The sequence below is a fragment of the Sinocyclocheilus grahami genome, unplaced genomic scaffold (genome assembly GCF_001515645.1).
Source record: "Sinocyclocheilus grahami isolate Dianchi unplaced genomic scaffold, SAMN03320097.WGS_v1.1 scaffold174.1, whole genome shotgun sequence".
NCBI lineage: Eukaryota > Metazoa > Chordata > Actinopteri > Cypriniformes > Cyprinidae > Sinocyclocheilus > Sinocyclocheilus grahami.
The window spans coordinates 1,071,772-1,094,751 of NW_015505353.1; the positions used below are offsets into that span (position 1 = coordinate 1,071,772).

Sequence of the window (22,980 nt, forward strand, 5' to 3'; positions counted from 1 at the left end):
GTAATGCTAAATTTCTCCAAATCTGTTCTGATGAAAAAACAAACTCCTCTACATCCTGGATGGCCTGAGGGGGAGTACATTTTCATTTCTGGGTGAACAATGCATTACACAGAAGATAATGCGTTTATGGATTTTTTTTTACTCAAAACTCAAAGATATGAGATTGGGACCCTTTTCATTTTTATTACAATTTATTTTGAGTCAAGAAAGTTAAGAAATCTAGAAGCACAGTGTGTGATAAGTAATCCCACTGTAATAAAAAACATATGTTGTAAACCAATAATAAATAATGCAATAATAATATGCAAAAATAACAGTCTTCTGTAATGAAAATAATAGGATCAACGCACTGACTGACAGCTGGTATTGCAAAAACAGACAAACGGAGGGATGTTATACTTAAAGGGGTCATGAATTGCCTTTTTTATTATTTTGTATTTTGTCTACTTAGAATGTTATAAAGATTTTTACATCATAATTTAGAAGTAATAGGCAAATTTTCTGTCCTGTGTTGACTCTCATCAGAACGCTCTGTTTGAATAGACGTGGTAGATTGTAGACTCGGAAGTAAACACCCACTGCTATGATTAGCTAATAGTTGTGTATGTTTGACAGCCTACATCCTTCATGGATGGACGCTGCTGTGATTTAGCTTAAAAACGCATAAATACTCTGTACATATCAAACGATCTGTAATATCAGACAAAGCACGTAATAATCTTCGGAGCCATCTTTATCGTTTGGTTTCTGCATAGACCTGCGTTTGCCTCTCGTTATTTACACTACATGCACGAATAAGTGGGCGGGGCTAAACAGGCAGTGATGTAGAAGCAGGCGTTGATCTTCCTCTGCGGAGGCGGGGTTTAACCACACTATTACATCATAAAGTGGCACATTCCACAACCTGTCTTTTTGGCAGATTGGCTTCAATATAAGTTGTTTTTAGACTAACGATAAAGTTCTGAGTTCTGAAACTTACAGGATGTTTTTATAGTACAATGATCTCTACATGTATCTCTAAATATCTCTATACAATGATATGTCAAAAGGTCAAGAGAATTTTGATTTCTCAGTTCATGACCCCTTTAATGTCATTCTTGGAATGCTGCTCAGCCTATCAGATTAAAGGACCAAAACTACCTGTTGTAGAAGAGTGAGATAACATACAGTCAGCCAGTCATTAGTGCTAAATAAACCCTGACAGGGCGGTCAGGACCCACATGTAAAGCAGGTGGCTAATTGACAAATACATATGATTTGAAATTATTTTATTATCTTGTAGAGACAGTCAAGAGACAGAACATGAGCACACGCCACAGCTATGTAGGAAACGGGTTTCCAGGTTTAACAGGCTTTATAGTAGGGCTCCACGATTAATCGAAATTAAATCGCAAAGGCGATAAATCGCGATTAGACAGAAGCTGCGATCGTCATGCGTATCTTTCAGTGAAGCACGGTTCTGTGATCAGCAGTAAATCTCCATCCGAAAGCCAGAGGGCGCTCTCGCGCTGAAACTCCAAATAAACCTCGCAGAAGAAACCCAGGAAATCCCTATAGCAGTTGCTGAATAAACAGAAGATTTAACAGCTTTCATTAATTCAACGTGACTAATAAACACACGACTACGACAATATATGGTTTATCTGAGTTCATCTTATTATAATTTTTATTATAATAAAGTATATAATAATGCGATGCTAATCGACATTGCTTTTATCACTGCTTAGAATACTATGAAATATGTTGCGTGCCTTATTCTGTGTAAGAAGCTTTTATTTCAAAAGGATTTATTTCAAACACTCTACTGACTTTATGAAGTGAGTTTGGAGTAAAAACATGTTATTAAACGTGGCATTTTCATGTGTTTTCAGATGGAGCAGCATTTAATACACAGAGCCGTAGTTCACTGACAAGCTACGCAAACAGCTTTCGTAATCGCAGAACGATTTCATAATCGCGCGATTAAATCACCTGCGATTATGAATGCGATTTTGCATAGCTTGTCAATGATCTACTGCTCTGTGTAGTAAAAAGCTGCTCCATCTGAAAGCACGTGCTGGAGATTTACTACTAATCACAGAACCGGCTTTACTGACAAGATGCGCATGACAATTGCATTCGATTAATAGTGCAGCCCTACTTTATAGTATTGGAAACACCATTGAGAGCACTGTGCTACATGGTGAAATGCTAGACTAGACCAGCAAATTTTGCATAAATCCAGGAACTCCAGTTTGTTGACTCATTTTCAATAAAAACATAAACAGACTGCAACATAGCTAAGTTGGTCAGCCAACAAAAAAATGGCATCAGAATAAATGATATAATATACATAAACATGTAATAACTCAAGAAATGGATGATTGTGATTTGTTTCTGTATCTAAAAAAAAGTGCAAGAACAAAAAAATAATAATTGTGCAGTTTGTGCAACATTACCCTTTACTAAAACAAACACAAACTACTAACACAAAAGTAGACATTTCTTTCACATTAGTTGCTCTAAAGATTTAATGATTCTATAAAATATGCAATGTCTTTAAAAGCAAAGGTACAAAGACCTTAAAATAGCTTTATCCCCCGTCCCCCCAATTGTAGTACAAAGCCCATCTCTTAAGTATTTAAAAGTACAAATATTTTAGAAAACCACAATAGTGTGAGTCATTGTACGTGTCATCTTTACATACAAAGACTGTACGTTTTCATTAGAAGCACAGCCATAAAGATGAAGCATATTAAGACTGTTTTCTCTAACTGGACAGGGAATGCTCCTCATTATACCACGTCACATACACGCTCTGGTTAAGACCACAAATGTGCAAGTTTCTGATTAGGAATCTTCATCTTTTCAATACTAGTATTTATCACCATTTCTTTAGGTTTAATAATAAATAAGTGCTCTTTGAAGGTACAATATTAGATAATTAGAGTCATTTTTCTTGGTTGAGTTGTAGGCCACATCCTTCGCTACTATATAAAATATACAGTTTTTCATAAAGATTTTCACTATTATATACACACACTAGCAAGAACACATGCACTCCAAATGCATCCAACCGTACATACTAAAATTGTTCCATAGTTTTGGCAGAAGGAATTTTTAAGACAGGAAAAAGACTTTTCACATATGGCGGTCATGCGGATATTCACACGTTCTAAAGACTTATCTTTAAAGAAATGGTTCACCCGAATTTTCAATGAAAATCTCCTGAAAATGTACTCACCCTCAGGCCATCCTAGATGTAGATGTGTATTTTGTTCATCGGAACAGATTTGAGGAAGTTTAGCATTACATCACTTGCTCACTAATGGATCCTCTGCAGTGAATGGGTGCCGTCAGAATGAGATTTCAAACAGGTGATAAAAACTAGGGATGCACCGAATGTTCTGCAACCGAGATTATTCGGCCGAAAATAGCACAAAAAAAAAAAAGCTCTTTCGGTGTATGGCCCAATAAGAGAAATGGTACCGAATAAACTGTACCTAACAATGACATGACGATATCAAATAGCAACCAGCCTAGTGACACCGTGTTTACACCGTTGTCCTGTCGCGCCGCGCCTCAACAGCTAAAAAGTCTACACTGGAAGCGACCGTTGAAAATCATTAGAAATTCGTGTCAATACGTCATAAATAAAACGCGGCAGCAGTTTGCTGTCGGGGATTTGTTGTGTCGCGCCGCATCCAGTGTAGACAGCATCACTGATTATAATGAGTTCTATAGTATTTTGTCGCGTATTCTGACAGCGCTGCACAAACTCGCTGCGCTATCTGCTTGTTAACTAGGGTTCAAAGTCCAAAGCTTGAGGAAAATCTGCGCTGAACCAGTGTTACTCCTTTTTTACTAGGCATGTGACAAAGTGATACGTGCGACGTATTCGTAATGAAACTCATTTATAAATCTACTGTTGTCAACAAAAAGAAGCGTTGAGGTTTTCCTGCACATTTCCGCCAAAATAAGTTGAGAAAAAGCAAGAACTCCATAAACATTCATAAATGTTAGTATTGTAATTTTACTGTTGTTCTGAAAAAAATAAAAAGACAACAGCTCTGTTAATACATTTATTATAACATACATAGTGTTCAAATTGGGATCTGTAATATTTTCTAATGTTTTAAAAGAAGTCTCTTCTCAGCAAGGCTGCTTTTATTTGTACAGTAAAAAACATTTTTTTATTATGCCTGATTCAAGGAGGAGGTCTGATGGCCAAAAAAATATTATTTTACTAACTTATTAATTTTAAGATAAATTGTGCTTTGTTGGTATAATATCTGCTAGAAAATGTTCAGTGTTAAATATTTTTAAATAGTTTTTTTAATTGATTTTTTCTTTGAAAAGCAAGACAAAACCATAAAAAGCACATTTTGACTATTTAATTTATGCAATGGTGAACAAATTGGCAAAATACATGGGGGGAAAAACTCGAAAAACCGTATTCGGCCTCCGGCCCAGTGTTTCATTTTGTTCGGTTTCGGCTTCGGCCAAAAATGTTCATTTCGGTGCATCTCTAATAAAAACAACACAATAATTCACAAGTAACCCACACGACTCCAGTCCAGCAATTAATGCCTTGTGATGCCTTAATGATGGATTTATTTCTTACAAACACCGCTTTTCGCTTCATAAGATGTTAATTAATAAGCTGGAATTGTGTGGATGACTTGTGATGCTTTTAGCAGATATGTAGACTCATTCGGACGGCACCCATTCACTGCTGAAGATCCACTGGTGAGCAAATTATGTAATGTTAAATTTCTCCAAAGTTTTCGGATGAAGAAACAATCTTGGCTGGCCTGAGGTGTAGTACATTTTCAGCTAATTTTAATTTTGGGGTCAACTATTCCTTTAAACATCTTAATTTCAGATAACCCTCCTTTTGATGCGAAAACAATGGGGATAAAAAGGAGTTATATATATATGATAAATGTCGAGAAAAAGAGGTAGAGAGGGAAACTACTTGGCCCCCTAGATGGATTACTTGTCGATGAGGCCCGCCTCTTTGATCTTGGTGTAGAAGAATTTCTCTAGTAGGTTGGCACATTTGTAATACTCGCTTTCGGGAGGGTTGTACTCTCGGCAGTTAGTGAAGATCCTCTGCATGTCAGCCATGAACAGCTTCCGTGTGGTATAGTAACGACTCTTCAGACGCTCGCTCATCGTCTTCAAGTCTACAATGCACAATAACAGTCAGGCATTTCATGCTCAAAAGTAAGCATAACGAGCATTGTGTATAAGTGATCTTTGTGTACCCATAGGGAAGCGGATGACTTGGTAATAACCAGGTGCCTCGTTCTTCTTTACAGGCTCCATGAAGGGCCATGCATTCTGGTGGGACTAAGGAGTACAATATATATTCCTCATTATTCGTTTTATGGTCTTTCATAAATATAGTTTTTGAAACATGTAAGCACTGCAGATATGCATTACCTTGACCTGCTGTAAGATGTTCTTGAAGGTGCTGTACAACAGGTCTGGATCCTTCAGCTCTTTGCTGTGAAAAATGACGCAAAAATTAAACACACATCATGTTTACATAAGATTTGTTTAGTTGTGACTCACAGATACACACTCACCTCTTCCCTAAAGGCTTCCAGCCCGTCTCACCTGTCCAAAGACAAGTAAACAGTAAAGTTTCAATTAAATTTATTATTAATTTAAATGTATTAATTATTATGAAATTTAATCTTAAGTCAAATATTTATTCACTACTGTTCAAAAGTTCAAGGCCCACGTTTCTGGCCCTTGAACGTGGTAGTTGTGTTGCTGTCTATGCAGGGTCCGAAAGCTCTCGGATTTCATCAAAAATATCTTAATTTGTGTTCAGAAGATGAACGAAGGTCTTACGGGTTTGGAACAACTTGAGGGTGAGTAATTAATGACAGAATTTTCATTTTTGGGTGAACTATCCCTTTAATACTTTTATTTAGCAAAGAATGCATGAAGTACATCAAAAATGACAGGAAATTTTAGATTTTCATTTCAAATAAATGCTGTTCTTTTGAAGTTTCTATTCATCTAAGCATCCTGACAAAAAAAAGTAACAAACAGCAGCACAACTGTTAACATTTCTTAACATTGAGAATGATAAGAAATGTTTCTTGAGCAGCAACTCAGCATATCATTTCTGGAGGATCATGTGACACTGAAGACGAGTAATAACTGCTGAAAATTCAGCTTTGCCCTCACAGAAATAAATTACATCTTAAAACATATTCAAATAGAACACATTTATTTAAAATTGTAACATTTATTAATAAAATGCTAATATTATTATTAAAGAATTATTATGATTTGTATAATAAAAGAATTAAAATATTGTATTATTATTATGCATTTGTTTTTAGTTCTTTAAATAAAATACATAAAAGTGAGACATACGGATTCCTGGAATGCTCTCAATGGCAATCTGACGAACTCCCTCTTTGAAACAGGACAGGCCAGGGTAGACTTTCCGAATCTGTGCTTGCTTGCGCTCTATAAGCTTCTTAATGATCTGAGAGAGAGGGTGAGATAAGAGGTAGAAAACCCTTTAGGCAATAACAGAATGATGAATTTAACCAAACTGAGAAACCTCTTTGACACACCTCAGATCTCATGCTCTCTCTCTCACACACACACACACACACCTCTTTCTGTTTCTTGATGATGACAGAGAACTCCGTGTAAGGGATGCAGGGGTTCAGTTCACAGCCCATGAGTGTGGCCCCCTCGTAGTCTTTAATGTAGCCCACATACTTTGACTTCAGCACTTTAATGTCCTTAGAAAATCCCTGACAAAGCAAGAGAAACAAAATAGGAAAATGAGCATATACTTAAAGCGATAGTACCTAAAAATAAAAAATATCCTCATTACTATCTTCATGTTGTTACATACAACCCAGCAACAAAAGGAGATGTTAAGCAGAACATCCATACTTTTTGTAATTTTTGGAGCTTGGCAGTATAATTCACCATACTCTTTAGTTGTATTTTGTGTCATGGAACTAATAGAGCACTGACCTGCTTTTTGAAGTAGCCAATGGCATATTCATCAGCATAGGTGAGAAAGTTGAGAATTTCGTGTTTGATGTGATACTCCTTCAAATGGTTCATGAGGTGAGTCCCATAACCCTTAAGCAGCAATCAAATGAATAAAGGTCAAGCTAGCAATGAGTGAGAAAGAATAATAAAAAATAATAATGGGAATGCATTGCAGTATTTATAAGACAACACACCTTGACTTGCTCATTGGAGGTGACGGCACAGAACACAATCTCAGTGAAGCCCTGAGTTGGAAACATCCGGAAACAGATTCCCCCAATAACACGGCCATCTTTAATCAGAGACAGAGTCTTGTGTTTCCTGTGTAAAGAGGAAGTACATTGACACAATGTTATGCCACAGTTCACAGAAGGCAGTAGGTTAACATGAACCAGAATAAACCATTATAATACAATTGAAATCTAAACCAAGTTGACTGTTAAAAGGATAGTCATCATTTACTCACTCAACTCAAGTTGTTCCAAACCTGTATGAGTTTGTTTCTTCTGTTGAACATAAAAGAAGATATTTTGAAGAATGTTGGTAACTAAACAGTTGCTGGTAGCCACTGACTTCCAAAGTATTTTTTCTCCTACTATGGTAATCTCAATGGCTACCAAAAAACTACTTTGTGTTCAACAGAAAAAAGAAACTCATACCGGTTTGGAACAACTTTAGGGTGAGTAAATAATGACAACATTTTCATTTTTGTGTAAACTATCCCTTTAACAGTCAACTTGTTAGGTTACTAGTTTAAAGTTCTGTCATGAAACTCTAGATGGCACAGTCCGATAGGTGCAGCTGATTGGTTCTTTTCGTATCAGCAGCCAATGAGCTTGCTGCTCAACATTCAAATACTCGGCTAGTGCTTGCTGAAGCAGTTGCAGCATGCTTCAGAAACCCTCTACCTGTATAGATCTGCTACAGGGTGATTTCATGCATGTTATATATGTTTTTTTTTTCATATATGTTATATGTGCAGCAGCAGTATTTCTTACATGTTCACAGCAGCATGTCTGTGGATGTACTGGAAGTAGCAAGTCTTGGTACTTGCTCTGCCGCAGCAGCAGCAGCGTAGCAGATCTGTTCCGCCAAGACCAAACACATTAACTCTGTCATGTACATTACCATGCTAAACTCTCCGAGAGTTGTCATGACAGAACTATACCTTTAAAATGTCAGAAAACACCAGTTTTAAAGCTTCAATCCTCTACACTAGGCTAGTGGTGCAACAGATCACAAAATTCAGGGTTCGGATCATATACGGATCAGCAAAAAAAACTAAAAACCTTACTTTAAGTACTTCTATACCATAGCAAAAACTACTAACTTAACTAATAAAGTTAGTAATAAAACAAGAACAATTAAATTACAAGCATAGATAAAAACAACAAATCACAGTTACAAATATCAGAATTTAGGTGCAGAAATGTAATAATTAAGTTTAACACAATAGTGCTCACTGCACAAGTTAAATACAGATTAATCTTTGTTAGAGCTGTGGTGTTATTTGATTAGCAGACAGAAACGTATTTATTGGCTGCTGTCGCTTTAAGACCAAATGCACGGCCCTAATACTGACACACATCCAGTTTCTTTCTCACCTGTTTACGTTCACTTAAGAACTAACCGACTGCGTTTACTAGAATACTTGCCAAAGCGGGTATTTTAACATAACTTTGTGTGTATGTAAAAAAAGGAATCACGCTCTGTCTGAATTGTGCCTCTCTCTCTCTCTGTGTGTGTGCGCACGGCAGAGTGCACAGAAAAAAGCGTGCGAGTTAAAACTGCTTGAATGTGTAAACTGGCAAGACAAAACATGTGCAAATGATAAACGTTAACTCTATGATGGTTAAACTTAACAGTTAATCCGCGAATCACATGCGTGCCGAACCGTGGGGCCTGGTCCCTACGGATCACATATCATCTACGATCCGTTGCACCCCTACTTGTTACTATAGGCATCAGACTTTTAATGTCTTAATTACATTAAAATGGTTAATGGTAAGAAACATACGGGTCAAAGACAAGGCGTGTGATGTATTCTTTAGGCATGCGAGGCAGCTGGTGTGAGAAGACATTCTGCAGGCCAACAAGCCACATGAGGATCTTCTTATTGGGCTTTTGGTTGAGGGAGTTTCCAATGACATGGAACTCGATGACGCCACGCCTCTCCTCTAATCGAGCAGCTTCATCACGCGCAGAATGAGCTGAGAGAAGACTGGTCTAAGAGAAAGACAGAGTAAAGGACTGTGTTTGCTCTAGTCTCTATGATATGAGCTTTAGCACTGCCATCCATCAGATACAAAATACATAACACACTGTGTTTACCTCTGGTCCCAGCATGGCAGTAGGGTCTGTAATGGTAGACATGACTTCATTAATTAATTCCATAGGAATGTCACCAACCACACGGGGTCGTTTGCTGTCCTCGTGAGACAATGGCTCAGAAGGCTTTCGCTTTTCTCCACCTACATATGTGCACATATTTTATGTTTACTTGCATGTCACCTTCATAAAAGAATCGTGAGCATACAAATGTCTTGTTAAATTATTTTAATGTTAACTTAAAATCTCAGGAGGTCCTTTAAGCTTAAAAACTGTAATGTTGTGAAATGTTATTACAATTTAAAATAACTTTTCTATTTTAAATTACTCCACATGATCCTTCGTAAATCATTGTAAAATGGCTATAATAATTTAGGCAACTGTTATACATTTTTTTAGGATTCTTTGATGAATTTGAATCTGCTAAATGACAATGTAAATGTAAATGCCATTGAATCATTTATTCAAAAACGCTAATTTATCCAGTACTGAAACAAGTGAACTATTTATGAGTGAGTCATTGAATCATTCATTCAAACCACTCTCATAAAATTAATATAAAAAATTGGTGTATTAAATATATATTTTAAATACATATATTAGTTATATATGATCTAATTTGTAATTTGTTAGCGTCTGCTAAATGAGTAAATGTAAATGTAAATTAATTCAATGTTCAAATGAACAGCAATTATTTGAAATAGAAATCTTTTGTAACGTTACAAATTCTTTGCTGTCACTTTTGATCAATTTTATGCATCCTTGCTGAATGAAAGTATGATTTCTTAAAAAAAAAAAAAAAAAGTTGTTGACCCCAAACAGTAGTGTAGATTCATCATTAAGACTACATAAATGGCAAAGTGATTTTCTAGCATTTCTAATCAGGCACTGAATAAAATGTTATAAAATGAGTTAACACCTGGATTGGGCTCCAAAGCGGATGCTGTTTTCCGGGCCGGGCTTACGCTGCCTCCTCCAGCCAGCTCCACTGGGGCGGGACTACTGGTGTAGTACAGGGGGCGGGTCACGGGCGGAGCACTGATCACTGTACCAATCAGAGAAGAGAAAAGTCTCTTTACATAGCCATGCGACACATACAACTGAATAAAATTAACTCTAACACTGCTAATCACCTGTGGGTATCTGTCCACCTGATAAACGGACCATGAAGTCTTCACTCCAGATGGGTGAATTATGACTATAAACCTCTTCCTCCAGCATAGACAAAAACCTGCGCACAACACACACATTCACATACACATAATATAGACCTGTTATTCGTGGAGGTTTCTGTCTGTGGTTGTGTGCTTACTTGGGGAAATGTGTGAGAATGAGAGTGCGCTTCTCAGGTGGTAGTTTGTCTTTCTCCTGACGGGCCTGTTCCAGCAGCTGCTTCCTCATTACAGTGAACACAGAGCGCAGAAAAGTGCGGCCGAAAATCTGTGTGGCCTCATATCGAGGGAGACTGTCACAGAACTGGGGCACGTTACAATAACACAGCCACCTGCAACACAAACACAAAGAAGACCAGAAATATGTATTAAAGGACTTTTTTTAATTTCACCTTTCCTTTAGTGTGTAATACAGCTTTCTGTGCATGTAAATGATCTGCAAAGTTGCAAAGCAAGCACTAAGTTAGCGTCAAAGGGAGAAAACACTTCATGCAAATGTACATGTATTCTAGCAGTCCCAAAAGTAAAATCATGACTTGTAAATTAGCATAATATGGGCACTTTTAAACATAAATACAAATAAGGCCAATTGTTATTTCATGTTATCTTTAAATGACAATAAGGTACAAAACGGAAGAGAAAAATTATGTTTCGTTTCCCTCTCTTGGGTGACCCTAAACACAAAAACTAAGTCACCTGGTGTAATTGACTTTATAACCAGCCACATCATCATCAGGTGCTCTTTGCCTCCTTTGTGAGGGAGTCTCTAGCTGCCAGTAGTTGATCTGGTTGAGGAACATCTTTGCGAGCTCCACAATGGTTTGCCTCTCCTTAGAAGGTAGGTGGCTAAACTTGTACTGCACAAAGTTGTTCACACCCTGCAACAAAACCGACACATGAAAAAAATGTATGTGTGACACCAAGAACAAAGGATGTCAGGAATGTTTTTAATAATATCAGAGGTTCCTCAAAATGGCCTGTTTCATATGCCTGTTTCAGCATAAAGACGCTATTGACCTCATAGGAGATTTAACTGTTTTTGCACCTTTACACTTCCTGATACTGACATTATGTTTGAATGTGAAAGTTGACCAAATATTGTTACCAATACTGTTACCATATTCCAGACTGAGGGGTTTAATAAAAGTTGAAGAATGAGACATTGACTAAATCCATACTGAACGTAAATTATTCATTAACTATGGTGATTACAGCCTTGCAATTTAAGCAGCTACCTGTTCAATGCTTGGTTTTTCAAAAGGTGGGCTTTCCAGAGCTTCTACCACAGGCCTTCCCATCTGCAGGATGCATTTCCGTAGCAACTAAGAAATTTTCAACAAATATAGGTAGGTAAGACTGACAAATAGTAGCAAATAGAATAAACACAGCAGAATGGAAATATATATTAATATACAGTACTGTTCAAAAATTTCAGGTCAGTTTTTTTTTTAAAGAAATTAATACTTTAATTCAGCAACTTAAGGACGCATTAAATTTTTTTCAACAAATATAGGTAGGTAAGACTGACAAATAGTAGCAAATAGAATAAACACAGCAGAATGGAAATATATATTAATATACAGTACTGTTCAAAAATTTCAGGTCAGTTTTTTTTTAAAGAAATTAATACTTTAATTCAGCAACTTAAGGACGCATTAAATTTATCAAAAGTTACAGCAAAGACATTTATGATGTTACAAAAGATTTCTATTTCAAATAAATGCTGTTCTTTTGAACTTTCTATTCATCAAAGAATCCTGAAAAAAGATATCACCGTTTCCAGAAAAATATTAAGCAACACAATTATATTAAATATTAAACATAATTATAATAAGAAATGCTTCTTGAGCACCAAATCAACATGAAATCTGAAGGATCATGTTACACTGACGACTTAATTATTGGCTGCTGAAAATTCAGCTTTGCATTACAGGAATAAATTATATTTTAAAATATATTAAAATAAAAAACACTTCTTTAAAAGTGTAATAATATTTCAAAATATTAATCTCTTTACTGTATTTTTGATCAAATAAATGCAACCTTGGTAAGCATAAGAAACATTACAAATCATACTGACCCCAGATTTTTGGTAATTACATTAACTGTAATACATAAACCTTAAGTGATTGATATTTTTAATCTTTCCATAACAGGGAGTCACGCACTGAGATGCACATAAGCACCACTTCACAATGTGCAAAAACCCACAAGAACTCACTTTGAACAGAGAAAAGTAAACTTGTTTAGTGTCTGGATCCTCTTCTTTATGGACACATGTGTACAAGTACTCCACATCCAGTACAATTCCAAGCAGTCTGTTCATCTCCTCCTCCGAAACATTCTCTAGGTGTGTCACATGGTCACCTGGCCAGTAACACAAAAGAATACAATTGTGACTTTGTAAGTAGCCTTGCCATTGACGTAGCTGAATCATAAACAGTACAATATAAAACTGTTGACTAAGTAATTGATTCAAAAAAACACATATTTGAAGCTTATTGCAAAATTTTTAAATATGTATTTTGTGTAAATTGTTTATGTGAAAACATTATCGCTTAACAACACTGACTCATTGTAGGTCTTATGTAAAAGTTTATAGATTATACTAAACATCCATTTCTCATTACTCTAGGAATGGGATTTTATCTTCCGGAATTCTATTATTACACAAACAGTCATTACCGAGGGCGTGGCTGCAGCTTCTACACGGCTCCATTAAGTTAACAGCAATTGGCTGCTCAGCTCTGGGCGGGGTTGGAGGGGGCGGAGTTGGTGGTGGGTTTTGACTCTTCCAGCCATTACACTTACAAGCTCCTTCAGCCTGTGTGAGGACGAAACAGATCAGCCACAAAATATGACATCAATACATTAGGAATATGTTCATACTAATAAAATAAACATGTTGAAGCACTGCACAGAAACCAATAGAATCATACATTATTTAATTATTATTTTATCCATATATCAAAAAATGAATTTCTAATGGCCATAGAAAATTTCTATCTATGTTTAATCTGTTTTCAATACTGATGGAGGGCCAAATTACTTAAAATTAAATCATTAAATATATGTTGAAAACATGCCTAAACACACTGGAGTTTGAAAGTGACGCCCACTAATTGTTCAGTGACATACAAAAACGGTAAGCCTGCACAACAAAGTTAAAAGCCACAATCTGCCTGTGCTTAAATGAAAAATCAATCCAAAGATAATGAAAAATGAAGGCAAACCTAAATACAATGGACATTTATTCACTTATTTTTGGTCCTTAAACCATTAAAGTAATTTAATGGTTGTAATGTTTTATTAAAAATTTAATTATGTATTTATCGATTTAGTTAAATATTTTAACATTTGAGTAATTTGGCCCTCCATATGTTTCGTGTGCCTGATCTGCCAACAATGAGCAGACAACGCCCCCAGCAATAGACCCCGCCCCCACCAACAGTCCCCGCCCCTTCAGCAGCTGTCATCCTGTCAAAACAAAGACGCCGCTCTCTCCTCTCGAGTAATCAACTTCAGATTGTGTCTCCCGTTCTGGCAGAACTCTCGCGCCAAAGCACCATGAAACTTTAGTTTGACTTGACAAAATACAATAGAAAAATCTGCGTTCATTGTTAAAAGAAATAAATTAATTGACAACCCGCCAAGAGTACCCAATGTTCACGTCATGTTGCCCACTATCTGGGCAAACACAGCGTGTTATCTCTGCAGATCACGGAAATGATGAGTTCAGTGATATATTTTGTTGTGCATTAATTTAAGTGGCTAAAGCACGAACAAAACATGGAAAAAATACAAAAAAAAGATGGAAGACAAAGCAATGGCTTTTTGTGCTGTGCTTGCAAATTCAAGAGTGTGTAAAGTAAGAGCTAGTTTCAGCTATCAGATAAACGAATAAAAGCGAGTCTTTCCTTTGCACTGTAGACGTAAACAATCTTTTTACATTTCTAATGTACCTTGCACGAGGAATATACACCGAGTTTCTCCAGTTTCTTCGGACGCGGGGAGGAGCGGAGCTGCGCCTTCTTGACGGCGATACGTGCAGAACCGACAGCAGCGCCCGAACACTCGGTTCCACCGACTCCTGGCGCGGCCGGAGCCGAGCCCGCCGCGCCCACCGCCGGGGAGCCCTGAGGAATCCCCGTGCTCTCCGACATCGAGCCTGCTTCCGCGCTCCGACTCGAATCCTCGAAGTCCGCCCGCTGTGTTCGCTCTCTCTACCCCTCAACAGCGGGATCAGACATGGCGTTCATCCCTGCTTTTTTACTTGACATTGTAAATCTACCTTGTCTCCGCTAGGGGAGGCACAAAATGAGCATCCCGTTATGATTCGGAGAGGGACACAAATATGTCACGTTTCTAAAAGATCCTTTCAAGGTCAAATACATTCAAAGCGTCAGACATGGTTTGTAGAGACATTGACTTCTAAAATGACTAGCTCGAAACTTGTCCCCAAATCTTCTCTAAAACCAGCCTGACCAGGCCAAGAAGCCTGGCTGGTTTAAAGTATTTTTATTAGCAGAGATCTGGATGTGAAGCCACTTGCATGAATAACATGCTTTTGATACAATCAGGGCCTAGTCCTAAGGTCATCTCTTTAATAAACATACTTTGGACTTGCATACCCCTCCAAAAGTTATATGAAAAGGGTTTAAACAATGTTAAAGGAAAACCAACTTCAGGTTACACAGCAGTTGTATGCTTAGGGGCTTGACAATGTTGCTACTGTTAACTAGAACTATTTACAAAATTGTTTTAGTAATTGAAATAAACCAGAAAATGAAACAAAATATAAATATAAGATGAAACTCTTATGAAAAATAGAAATTTTGCCTTTGCAACTAACTGAAATCATTTTAAGTTAAAGTACTAAACAATTACTAAAATTAAAAGTAAAATAAAATGAACACTATGTATAACTATAAAAAATATTTAAAAAAATGGCAAAAGCACATAAATGACTAAAACAAAGTAAAATTTTAAATTAGCTGAAAATACAAAAATAAAACAATATATAAAGTAATCCTGAAAGGTAGAAGATCGAAAGAATGTTAAAAGTGCATGTGTTGTCCGATACTGGGAAGAAAAGCAGAAGAAGAACTATCATAATCTGTTGATGTGGACACTGTTTAGTGACAAAAACATTTGTGAACATTTTTGTGAAAATTACAAAACAGACCACTAAAGAAAAGCTTTTTTTTTTTTTTGGTTAATAACACTACATACATTTTTATAAGACCACCATTGATTATAATTTAACCATTTGTGAAAAAGAAACATAACTCCAACCCCCTATCAAAGCAATTCATGGATATCTGTGACGGCATATATTACAGTTTGGAGACAAGGCATGACCTTAAGCATGAATACAGTAAGAGGCCTGGGTCTTTACAGAAAAACAACAAAACAAAAACACCGCAGATACATGGGCGGGGCAGAGCTTTTGTTACAGCGTAAGAGAGTTGTGGAAAATGGGGAAAGCGGAGGCATTTCATTAGTTAGTCAAAAACCAAGTTGGAGGGCGGGACCTTGCGTTAGTTGTTGCGGTAACAGAGTTTGGTGAGGGGGGATTTGTTTTGCGTTAGTTGCTGCAGCAGGGGGCCTTAGTGGGTTGGGCTGTCTCTGTGAGGTCCACGCCCCTACTCCGCCCACTGCTGACTCCGGCAGCTGGGGGCTCATTCTTAGGCAACCTTTTCGCTGAAGAGAAACAAAACAAGAAATTAACACTAATACTTCTTAATGTTGCTGACTTTATCTGATAAAAAAAATACAGTAATATTTGAAATATTATTACAGTTTAAAATAACTCTTTTCTATTTTTATATATTTTAAAATTAAATTTATTCCTGTGATGGCAAAGCTGAATTTTCAGCAGCCATTACTCAAATCATCGGTGCCACATGATGCTTCAGAAATCTTTCTTATATGATGATTTGGTGCTCCAGAAACATTTCTCATTATTATCAACATTTCTGACTCAACATAAATATTAAAAACAAAGGTAATAATCTATTAATTAATAAAACACCTCGGCACACAAAGAATACGTTGCATTTACAAGATCTTATAAATACTTTAAATCATCACTGTTAGGTTTTACTATGAGGTAAAAACTTACCAATGGCCATGAAGATCTCATTGACATTCATGGAAGTCTTTGCTGATGTCTCCATGAACAGCAAACTGTTGTCATCTGCATAAGACTGAGCATCCTGTAGAAATAAAATGGCTCAGGTGAGGGAGACCGCAATGGTCAGATAAAAAAAACATTTAAAAAAAGACTTCTCTCTGGTCTTGTTGTGAAGTCATGTATACCTGGCAGTGCACAGCTCTCTTGTTGGCAAGGTCAGCCTTGTTCCCAGACAGTGCGATGACAATGTTTGGACTGGCCTGCCTCTGAAGCTCCTTAACCCAGTTCTTTGCTCTTGCAAATGACTCCTTCAAGGTGAAGAAAACGAATGGCACAATAACAGAAGCAGAGAAGAGAAATGTGACAATAATTGGTCATAAAACACAACTGTTCGTTCATATAGTGCTTGAGAAACAAATCTACTCACTTCATTGGTGATGTCATAAACTACAATGGCAGCCTGGGCACCTCTATAGTACATGGGGGCCAAACTGTGGTAGCGCTCCTGTCCGGCTGTGTCCCAAATCTCAAACTTTACCGTTGTGTCATCCAAGCACACCGTCTGTGTAAGGAAGGCCGCTAGAAGCAAAGGAGAAAAGTCATTGAGAACATGTTTAAACAGGTACACATACATTTTAAAACAAAAATCCCCTACCTCCTATTGTGCTTTCCTGAAACTCATGAAACTGCCCCTTGACGAAGCGCAGTACAAGGCTGGACTTTCCCACAGCCGATTCTCCTAACAAGACCAGTTTAAACTGGCAGATCTTATTGCCCGCGTTGGACCCGTTGGGGCGTGTTGCTCCTCCCCTATTGGCCATGACAGTCGTCAATCACCCCGTCTCCTTTAAGCGGTCACACACACACTGAGAGCTGTCCCAGTACTGGCTGCACAGGACATGTAACCAAAAAAGAGAAATGAAAAAGAGCACTTTCATGTTGACTATAGACAAAGATCTTTTCTTTCTTCTCTTTTTCTCTATTCAGAGCTCTCAAACAGGGAATCGCTCATCTTGGCTATAGCGATAACGGCTAGTAACGCAAATGCTATTTTTGGCTTTGAGACATGCACATTTTTAGACTAAAAACACTGGATTATACAAAAATAATTTGATTTACACACCTTGGTCTATGACAACTACACTGCAAATTACACTGTTTTGCTTCACAATATAAATCACTATAGAATTTCTATGACTTTGCCATTACTGGGTAAGGATTATTGCTTTTTTTATGCCATGTCAGCAGTACGGCTATCTTCATGACAAAAACAATAAATAATAAAAATCATGCAACAAGAAGCTATATAAGACATTTAAGGTTATAGTAGACAAAAAAACTAAAATACATTCAGGTGATACTTTTTAAAAAAAAAAAATACATCAGTTAAACATTTTTATATTAAATTAAATTAAAAACAGTCCCAAAAAAGTTTGGTAAGGATTATTAAAAATCATTCTGATTCAGTATGATCTAATCCAGTGTTTCCCAACCGGGGTGCCGTCTGTCGAGAGCAGGGGTGGCGTGTAAAAAATCATTTTTTAATATTTTTAAATTGCTAAAATGTTCAAAAAAGCATCTATTATAGAATATCCATTTCTGACGTCGCCAATAATTAGAGATGCACCGAGATTCCGGCTGCCAAAAATGAGTTCACCGCTCAGGTTTCACTTTCACATGGTGTGATGCTCTGTGTATTATCCCGCTCTATGCATGTGTGTGCTCCGGTCAGTCGCTCCACTCGTATACCGTTCGTGCTCATCGGAACAGCAAAGTCCACTCAAAAATTGAGCCGACAGGAAACATCGATGAAGTACAGTATTGTTTCTGTCTGCAATAGCCTTACTGTGTTGTAACAGGGTGTGGTAAATGGGCAACTCTGGTAACGCTGCCCTCTCATTCATTGATCTGCTAACCGCTATGTTATGCTTGCATGTTCTGATAATAATAGCTTTCTAGGACTAAACATTATTTGGATAATTGGTTAAAAAAAAAATAATAATTTTGTTAAATATCTAAACCCTACTGTTAGACCTACCTGAAAAACTAAAAAGCTATTTATTTAATTCGAAGGCCTGCCGTTATTTTTTATTTGTGTTATCATTATTATTTTCTTTATTTCTTATTTTATTACTGACTGCTTACTTGTCATTTTTTATTCAATTCAAAATCAAGCTATCTCGTGCTACTGCACCAAAATTACCCCACTGTAAAATAAAAAAAAACACTGAGTGAGCAAAAATTTGTGAGATAGCTAGTTATAATGGTAATTAAATAATGTTTACATATGTATAAAAGCCTACATTAAAATCTGTCATATAAATTGGTCTCTTCATTAGAAATTAGCCTACTGATTGCCACCATTGATTGACAATTTTTTTTTTATAATATTAAAAATATCTGTATGACATTATATTCTGCAGTTCTTCCCTGTCTTCCCTGAATATCTATACTTTTCAAATTATCATATCGAAGTTAGAAAAAATTAATTTTTTAAGGTGCCACAACTTTGTTAAAATTTCCAAAGGGTGCCACGACTAAAAAAAGGTTGGGAAACACTGATCTAATCATTCATGACTGTGAAACAGTTTGATAAATTCAATGACAAAAATTGATTCAAATGACTCAAAATAATTATTCAGTAATACACTTAAGTTTTATTATGACTACAGTTTTAGGAGGTAATTTAAAATAAAAGAATAGTCGTTTATTAAGACAACAAACAATATTTTAAAGTAAACACAATGTATCACCATTTTCGCAAAAGTATTAAGCAGCACAAATGTTTTCAACATGTATAAGAAGAAATGAGAATGAATTTCTTGAGCTACAAATCAACATATTAAAATGCTTTTCTGAAAGCTGATGTGGCACTGAAGACTGGATCATTCAGTTCTACATTCAGCATTACAATCACAGGAATGAATTACATTTTAAAATATATTCAAATAAATGATGTGATATATTCCAAATATTGCTACAGACTGTAATCATGCATCAAAAACACAGAAAACAATTGTTTTATTGAACATAATTTAACATTGCTGAAAATCCTTGCAGAAATAAATGTCTGTATCCATGGTAACCCATTCTAGCACAGAATGTCCTGAGTAAGCAGGCAAAACAAGCATGCTCATTTAGCCTGATGCAACAATTCAGAAGCTGGGGAAACATCATGTCACTTCCCAATTAAATACCTCAGCCTTCGGAGCAACTACACATACCTAGGATACAATACATGCATCAACTCAAATGACGGTAATAAAACTCAAGGAATCTGATTTAGACATTTACTGTGGCAGTGACCTCAAGGCTAAAAACAGCAGGGAAAACACTTTCCCTGTCAAAACTGCAGTTACTGCTGTTGTGAAATAGGAGAACATAAAAACAGACCCCTGATGCTCATGTGGCTGCTGTGGCATTGCATCGTCATAAGCTGATCTTTCTATAAGAGAAGCCAAGACTTGCTTTGACACTCGCATTAAATAAACAACAGGATCTCTATCTGCATAACAGGACATAAACCAACTCCTTAAGAAGCAAGCCTGGTATGTCTGGTTTAAAACGCAAAGCATGCCAAATCTGCTGTTTTCATCCATTTGGTATGTATAGCAGCTGATACAACAACCACATTTTCTTTTCACACTTTCTCAGAGTGCAGTGGCAAGGCTTACACACAAAATTCCAAAAGCGAAACAAAAAGCACAGCTTATGAAACAAGTCATTACATTGCAGAAGTCCCATCACCTGGGAGAGGTTTTACTCAACTGCTGCTGGTCAGAGTGTGGTCGTCTTATAATGACAGGCCTAACAAAACCAACCTGTGATTTCTGTTGAAGGTTGACACATAGTCATCCTGTCCATGAATCAGTTACCCAAAATAAACCTGTATTATCAACACCACAGCACTCTATAAGAAGAGCAAGTCGACATTGGTCAGACTTAAGTTCACCCAACTTAAACAATTCCTCTATTTTTCAACACACCCCTGAGCCTCAAGCCAAGGAACAAGCTGTCTTGTACCTCGCAAAGACAGCTCACATCAGGTCAGATGCTAAGTCTGTTAAACCACAGTGATCGGCCATATACCTCTGAGAAATCAGATTATAACGACGATATAATAAGCTGATAAGCAACTTCAGTTTAACTCCAGCATTTCCACCCTGTTTGCATCCATACTGCATTCCGACATATGCCTCAGCTAAGCATACCACTATAAACATAGATTCGCGCTAAGGAACAATAGCATGTAACGTTATAATGTACGTTATATATCAGGTTGAAGAGTTCAGGTTTGATGACTTATGTAGGCTGAATAAGGACAAGGGGCCTGTAACATGTTTGACGAAATCTAGCAAGCTAAAGTGGCTAACTAGCTTGAGGGATACGCCAAACCAGAAAACGGCACATTCAACGGAGGTATTCGGTGTCTTTTTACCTGAATGTCAGCCGACAGGTTGCGTGAACTGATTTCCGACGAAGGAGTGCTCAAATTTTTGAGAGGTTTTCCTTGTTATTGGGGTCAGTTAGTGGGAATTTTACCAACCCCGATCAAGTCTCCTCCTTTCTTTTCTCTCTCGCAACTTCCCCTTTAGAACCAAAACACAAACAAGCGTTTCCGCCCCTCGTGCCACGTCAGATGACACTTCCGCCCTGCAATGACGTGCTTCCTTCGCGTTAAACATCCTCGGTGGATATTTTAATCAGTCTGGTTTTCTTTCTTTTTTTCTTTTTTTATTCAAGGTACAATAACACACAATAAAACAACATTAAAATAAGAAAAGAAAAAGATAGAAGGACAAATTACAACAAACAAAAAACAATTGCCAGGGGGAGGAAAGTATAAAACTTCAAAACAAAAATACAAGATATACATACATACATACATACATTTGTACGTATATATAAAATCAAATAAAATCTTGGTTTGGTTTTAATACACCTAGCTGTCAGCTTGTCTATTTGCTATTATAGAGCTATGATGTTTATGGTAACTTCCCTGTATCTAGCCGTCTGTCTGTCTTTACTTTTACACTATCTATCTATCTATCTATCTATCTATCTATCTATCCATCCATCCATCCGTCCATCCATCCATCCATCCATCCATCCACCTACCTATCTATCTACCTACCTACCTACCGACCTATCGATCTATCGATCTACCTACCTACCTATCGATCTACCTACCTACCTATCTATCTACCTACCTACATATCTATCTATCCATCCATCCATCCATCCATCCATCCATCCATCCACCTATCTATCTATCTATCTATCTATCTATCTATCTATCTATCTATCTATCTATCTATCTATCTATCTATCTATCTACCTACATACCTATCTATCCATCCATCCATCCATCCACCTACCTACCTGCCTACCTACCTATCTATCTATCTATCTATCTATCTATCTATCTATCTATCTATCTATCTATCTATCTATCTATCTATCTATCTATCTATCTATCTATCTATCTATCAGACATGAGAGACATTCATTCTCACATGCAGTTGCAATGTCTATCAACAGATGGCGCAATGATGCTGTTTTAGGCAAAGATTTCAAGATTCTGCTTTAAAACAGCTCAATTTTATCTGTCAGTCATTTCAGATGTTTTGGCAAAAAAAAAAAAATTAATCGTCTTGATGAACCACTATTGTTTTCGTTTTAAATTAGTCCTACTTCTAAAATGTGATTCATTTGATGTTCTCTTAGAACTACATTCTTAACAAAATATTAAATTATTACACAAAATAACAAATCAATCTAGCAATTCTTTGTCATGCAAACCCTGTGATATAAGAAAAGTGATATAAGAAGATCTGTCTTAAAGCTAAATTTGTGTAGTTTTGAGCAGAGGCATAACCTAAATAAATTATCAGCTGGGTCTAAAGATCGCTGATATTTTGCTTTAATTGCTGGAACGAATATTTTTGGGGAGACAGACAGTTAGTGTTCATTAAAGCAGTCAGGATATGGCTCGCAGAGTAAACTTTAATTACCCTTTAAAATGAGATGATATACGCACACACATGACCCCCTGACATAGCACTGTATGTGCCATAAATAATAGCCTGGAATGGTTTGGGACAAAAATGAAGATGAATCGGACTACAGTGAAATTGGTTCCATGTGTCAAGCAGGGGACAGTTCCCAATAGATCATGGGCAGAAGTGTTAGTCTACTTACTTAATTTATTTTGTTGTAGCATTTGTAATATTCTGGTTATATTATGGGCTTATATACTAAGTTTATTTTTTAAGGCATTTAATACAAATGTGTACATGGTGATGACTGCATGTCAAACTGCTC

General features: G+C 36.7%; 2 protein-coding genes across 2 annotated transcripts; both read right to left on the reverse strand.

Moving 5' to 3' along the window:
* Positions 1–4,791: 4,791 nt before the first annotated feature.
* Positions 4,792–15,306, reverse strand: LOC107593605 (histone acetyltransferase KAT2B-like). Its single transcript, XM_016283388.1, has 18 exons — positions 14,483–15,306; positions 13,206–13,344; positions 12,742–12,887; positions 11,756–11,842; positions 11,217–11,398; positions 10,661–10,852; positions 10,482–10,579; positions 10,268–10,393; positions 9,352–9,491; positions 9,038–9,246; positions 7,215–7,341; positions 7,000–7,110; positions 6,627–6,770; positions 6,379–6,493; positions 5,574–5,604; positions 5,428–5,491; positions 5,250–5,334; positions 4,792–5,168 (listed from the first exon to the last, which is right to left on the reverse strand). The coding sequence occupies exons 1-18, from the start codon at positions 14,681–14,683 to the stop codon at positions 4,975–4,977; spliced, it is 2,391 nt and encodes a 796-aa protein (XP_016138874.1). The 5' UTR covers positions 14,684–15,306; the 3' UTR covers positions 4,792–4,974.
* Positions 15,307–15,833: 527 nt separating this feature from the next.
* Positions 15,834–21,261, reverse strand: LOC107593606 (ras-related protein Rab-5A-like). The gene is made up of 6 exons (XM_016283389.1): positions 21,095–21,261; positions 17,312–17,544; positions 17,084–17,235; positions 16,842–16,964; positions 16,645–16,738; positions 15,834–16,223 (listed from the first exon to the last, which is right to left on the reverse strand). The coding sequence occupies exons 2-6, from the start codon at positions 17,475–17,477 to the stop codon at positions 16,108–16,110; spliced, it is 651 nt and encodes a 216-aa protein (XP_016138875.1). The 5' UTR covers positions 17,478–17,544; positions 21,095–21,261; the 3' UTR covers positions 15,834–16,107.
* Between the last annotated feature and the right edge of the window lie 1,719 nt (positions 21,262–22,980).

Coding starts and splice junctions, on each gene's coding strand:
- LOC107593606 (XM_016283389.1), bottom strand. CDS start 17,477: ATGGCCAATAGGGGAGGAGCAACACGCCCCAACGGGTCCAACGCGGGC. Junction 17,236..17,311: donor TCAGGAAAGCACAATAGGAG/GTAGGGGATTTT, acceptor CTTTGCTTCTAG/CGGCCTTCCTTACACAGACG. Junction 16,739..16,841: donor AGAGAGCTGTGCACTGCCAG/GTATACATGACT, acceptor TTATTTCTACAG/GATGCTCAGTCTTATGCAGA.
- LOC107593605 (XM_016283388.1), bottom strand. CDS start 14,683: ATGTCGGAGAGCACGGGGATTCCTCAGGGCTCCCCGGCGGTGGGCGCG. Junction 13,345..14,482: donor GTGTATATTCCTCGTGCAAG/GTACATTAGAAA, acceptor GTCCTCACACAG/GCTGAAGGAGCTTGTAAGTG. Junction 7,342..9,037: donor ACACGCCTTGTCTTTGACCC/GTATGTTTCTTA, acceptor CTCTTTACACAG/GAAACACAAGACTCTGTCTC.